The sequence below is a fragment of the Notothenia coriiceps genome, unplaced genomic scaffold (assembly GCF_000735185.1).
Source record: "Notothenia coriiceps isolate Sejong01 unplaced genomic scaffold, NC01 NC01_scaffold00002157, whole genome shotgun sequence".
Classification (NCBI taxonomy): domain Eukaryota; kingdom Metazoa; phylum Chordata; class Actinopteri; order Perciformes; family Nototheniidae; genus Notothenia; species Notothenia coriiceps.
The window spans coordinates 546-4,963 of record NW_011334858.1 but is presented as its reverse complement, the minus strand read 5'-3'; the positions used below and the strand labels follow the sequence as shown (position 1 = coordinate 4,963).

At 42.3% G+C, this 4,418-nt stretch overlaps 1 protein-coding gene across 1 annotated transcript; it reads left to right on the top strand.

The window, feature by feature from the left end:
• Positions 1-293: 293 nt before the first annotated feature.
• Positions 294-3,846, top strand: LOC104965994 (zinc finger protein 708-like). The gene is made up of 5 exons (XM_010795091.1): positions 294-471; positions 632-721; positions 884-994; positions 1,278-1,401; positions 1,510-3,846. The coding sequence occupies exons 1-5, from the start codon at positions 439-441 to the stop codon at positions 3,471-3,473; spliced, it is 2,322 nt and encodes a 773-aa protein (XP_010793393.1). The 5' UTR covers positions 294-438; the 3' UTR covers positions 3,474-3,846.
• Positions 3,847-4,418: the final 572 nt, after the last annotated feature.

The window sequence follows — 4,418 nt, the reverse complement described above, 5'->3', positions numbered from 1 at the left end:
ATTTGCATATTCAGAAAACTTGTAATACAAGAAACAATTGTCTTATTGTAGGTAATTAACTAGAGAAATTTCTAGCTGATATCTTTAAGTTAAAAAAATTACCCTATTCACCTGGGGTGTCTCGCCTTAAGTGGGAGAACTTGCACAATTGGTGCCTGACTAAATACTTTTTTTCCCCACTGTAGGCCTATATATATTTAAAAAAAAAAAAAAAAAAAAAGATTATTTTATTTTTTAAACACCTTGAATTTCAGGGGGGGCGCAGGGCTCCGTTGGCGGGGCGCAGGGCTCCGTTGGCGGGGCGCAGCTCTTGACTGCCATCTTTTCCTCTAGTAATTTTTCATTATTGTCGCTTACCTCTGATTGTAGCTGATTCTGGAGCTGTGCCGCTCTGAGGAGACTGCGGACCCCCAGATCATTCAGCCTCATCTTGACCGGATGCAGAGCCTCAGAACTCTGTGGAATGTGGAGGTGAGCTAAACCTTTAGCCAACATCAACTATCCAAATATATTTTGTGTGTTGAGGTTTTACTTTCCTTTATATCATTTGCATTGAGGATAATGATCTGTAGCAATGAGGTGCTTTTCTTGAGTGTGGTGTTCTATCATTAATTACCAATCTTTCTTGCAGACTGATAATGCAGACATATCTGACTCGCATTTCATGGGCCTTGTCCAAAACCTGGTGAGAAATCCGGAGGATAGGAGAAACTTCTTCCAGGTAAGTACCTGGGATTTTTTTGTAAATGTATTTTTAGAATGTTTTAAAACTTAAATCAGTTATAGAATATGCAAACTCCTTTGAGAAATAGCTGTGTCCCAAGCTTGCTTAATGTGGATCAGTTCTTCTCATTGTGGTGACAAGTATGTCTTTCTCTTCCAGGATGTTTTCCCTGGAGACTTTGGCCCAACATACGACAAAGCAATCCAGACCCTGATGTGGCTCTTTCTGTCCCGACTTGAAAAGCTCCTTCCCACCCAAACTCTCCAACAGGTAGACGTCAATTAAAAACTAGGTGGAAATATGCTGTGCGTGGTAAACTCTGTGCGTTACATTCCTACCCTCTAGACATTATGCTTCACAGAGGACTTTGTTCGTTTTTGTGCTTCGTAACTACCAAAATGTTGGTTTTTGTTTTGCTTACTTACTCATAACGGGGCATTGTAAATAACTTAAACGGGTCATGATATTTCTGTTGCTTTCAACTAAATTTGACCTAACAATAAGACATTTCAGGACTGTTGCCTTACATTCTTTTTCATGTTGGCTTTGTCAGATTGCGTCTCTGCTCAGCGATGCCTCTTCTGTTCTGAATGAATGCATGGATACTTTCGCTCAACCTCAGGAGCTCAAAAGCTTGCTGGACACTCAGAAAGACCTTGGACAGTTGGAGGACATTGGTGAGCTTCTCACAATTTCAACTAGCCTATTCACAGAATATTATTGATACTCAATCACGGTCTGGTTTGATTGGCATTTTAATGATTAATGATATCTCTTCTTTTCAGAGTCTTGCATAGTTGACAGTGGCATCTTGTCAGCCCTATGTCTGCCTCCTGTGGAACGAGTTGTGATTGTCAACGAGCAAACGGAAACAGATGTTGAGAGCGGGCTCATGTATACAGTGAGCCAAGAGATGGAGGTTGAATCTGAGAGCATGGAGGGAACTGTGAACTCTGAGTGTGTGCAAACACAGTGGTTTGGTCTCGGCAGCGAGGTGAAGGCAGAAATGGACTCTGTGGTGGTTACAGATCGTTTGGATGGCACGGAGGCCAGTGAGAGTGAAATGGCAGAAGAACCGTCTGGAACACTCATGATAGGGGAGGACGGCCAGGTGACGGTGCTCAACAGCGTGGAGAAGAAGCCAAATAGACGTGGGAGGAAAAAGAAATGTCCTGAAGATAAAGACTTTCAGGTGCAAAGCAAAATGAGGGGCAAACTTGATCCGGAATTTGACGTTTTGTTGGAGAGACCGGTGCGAAAGAACCGTGGACTCAAGATGAAAAGGTACCTGTCCCAGTGGAGGAAATCCGGAAAGACACAGAGCAGCAATGCGATTAACAGCAGCCCTAAAAGGTTTGCAACCAAAAGCAATGACCTGGATGAGAGGACGTGCAAAGTGTGCGGCAAGGTGGTGACTCGTGCCAAGTTCTTAGAGCGTCACATGAATCGACACTCAGATGAGCTGCCTTTTTCTTGTCCTGTGTGTAAAAGGTTTTATAAGAGCTTGCGTTACTTGCAGCAGCATAAATGTCCAAATCAGACAAAAGCAAAGGAACAAGAGACTGCAGCAGACGAGGGTGAACAATCGTCCAGTGGGCTTCCTCGTGAGGCAGCCAACCAAGAGCTGCCGTCAGACAACACAGGACAAGTGGAACAGAAAAGCCCAGATGTAAACAAAAGCGTGCTGGAAGGTCCGTTCTACTGTCCTCACTGCAGTGTGGAGTTTAAGTGCAAACAAACATTTAGGTTCCATTTAAGAAACATTTGCTACAATGAGCAGCAGGTGGATCCTGAGCAGCCTGAGGATGTTAAGCATTGTTTCAGGTGTGATGAATGTGACAAGGCCTTCAAGTACAAGTCCACATTGGATTCCCACAAACAAACTCACAACCCGCTCTACTGCGAGGTGTGCATGAAACTGGTACGGGACCCTGAGGCATTGGCAATGCACAAAGAATCCCACACTCCATTTCAGTGTAACCAGTGTGAGGAGAATTTCCCTGTGTTCAAGGCCCTGCATAAGCACTATATCGACGTCCATAATCCCATCGAGCCTTTTACCTGCACCCACTGTCAGACAACATTTGCTAGTCTAAAGCGTTTCATCAGACACGAGTGGAAACACACTGGTTACCAACCATTTCAGTGTCCTCATTGCACCAAAAGATTCAGATCGTATTCTGACCTTGTGGAGCACCAGAAAAAGCACACTAAAGCGTATCCATTCCTCTGCTGGGAATGTGGCAAGAAATTCAGGCACGGTGTGACATTGACGAGGCACGTGGAGCGTGTGCATCACTCTGGAGAACCTGTGACGGAAAAACCAATGCCAATCTTCACCTGCGCTCAGTGCGGGAAGACCTTCACGTCCAGAAGATGCCTCCTGAAGCATGACAACTTCCATCACAAAGGGTTGCGTTTCCCATGTGAGCACTGTGGAAAGGGATTCTTTGGCAAGGATGCCTTGGTGAGGCATACTTTGATTCACACAGGGGAAAGGCCTTTCAAGTGCGACGACTGTGACAAGTCTTTCAGATCTGCTGCAGAATTAAAGATACACAGGAGATACCATACTGGGGAACGGCCATTTAAGTGCAACGTGTGTGAAAAAGGTTTTGTCCAATCCTGTTTTCTTACCTTACACATGCGAACCCATACTGGAGAAAGACCATATGTATGTGCAGTATGTAACAAGGGCTTTTCAAGCTTGCATGGCTTAAAACGTCACAGGAGACTTGTTCATGCGTAGGCCATAAGACATAGGGATTTTCTGTTTAATGTTTCCCCATTTAAGGAGATCAGCATCAGATGTAGACCAGAACTTGAGGAACTGTTAAGGATTTAACCTTGCTTATGGGCATTTGGTGTGGAAGGGAAATTGGGACTGGGTTTTCCAGTTGAAGGACTTTTTGTTTAAAATATCAGCCGCGTCATTGTCTGGCTGTCACAGCTTGGATTGTTGGAAGCTGTGTAATTGTATAGTGCATTATAAAAATGTAGCTTTGTATTTTTTACACAAAACTTTGCTGTAGTTCTACATAAGATTTGTATGTATAAAAGATATAAACCGTGATTCCCTTGAGGGATTTATTTCTTTTTCTTAAATAAATTGAATATTTGATTGTAAAGTGTCATTTAATTTAGATTAGATTTGTTTGCACATAAATCTGCCAATGACGTCATACATCAAACGTCACAGTGGGTTAATCCCTCTGATAAGTGAATTCATATCATCTTATACATTAACTCCAAAATGTATAAAATACCCAAAAGCTTAGATGTATATAAATACAGATAAAATCAACATAATGAATGAAATGATGTCTTCATATAGTCAGTTGTGATTTAACATTTAGTTGTGTTCATTCATCAGTTAGAGGCTCTAAACCAGTGGTTCTCAACTGGTCAGGCCTCGGGACCCACGAAATTTTGAACCACTCAAATCTATTCAACAAAAAATCCTGCAGTAATATATACGCTTTGCAGCATACAATATTAATTAAAGTGAAGTACAGTGCATATATCCCTTATATCCGTTAACAGAACAAAATAATGCTTTTAAATAAGGTTTAATGAGATGATGGAATCAAAGCTGAACTGTATAACATAAAAAGGCACACGTGCTGAAAACCTAACCCCAGAAGGGGATCTGGGGAGATTCTCCCCCAGGAGATTTTTTGAAATACTAACATAT

Bases quoted from the DNA above. Each gene is read 5' to 3' on its own strand.
- LOC104965994 (XM_010795091.1), top strand. From the start codon at position 439: ATGCAGAGCCTCAGAACTCTGTGGAATGTGGAG. The intron at 472-631 runs GTGAGCTAAACC...TCTTTCTTGCAG, and splicing joins GAACTCTGTGGAATGTGGAG to ACTGATAATGCAGACATATC. The intron at 1,402-1,509 runs GTGAGCTTCTCA...TCTTCTTTTCAG, and splicing joins TGGACAGTTGGAGGACATTG to AGTCTTGCATAGTTGACAGT.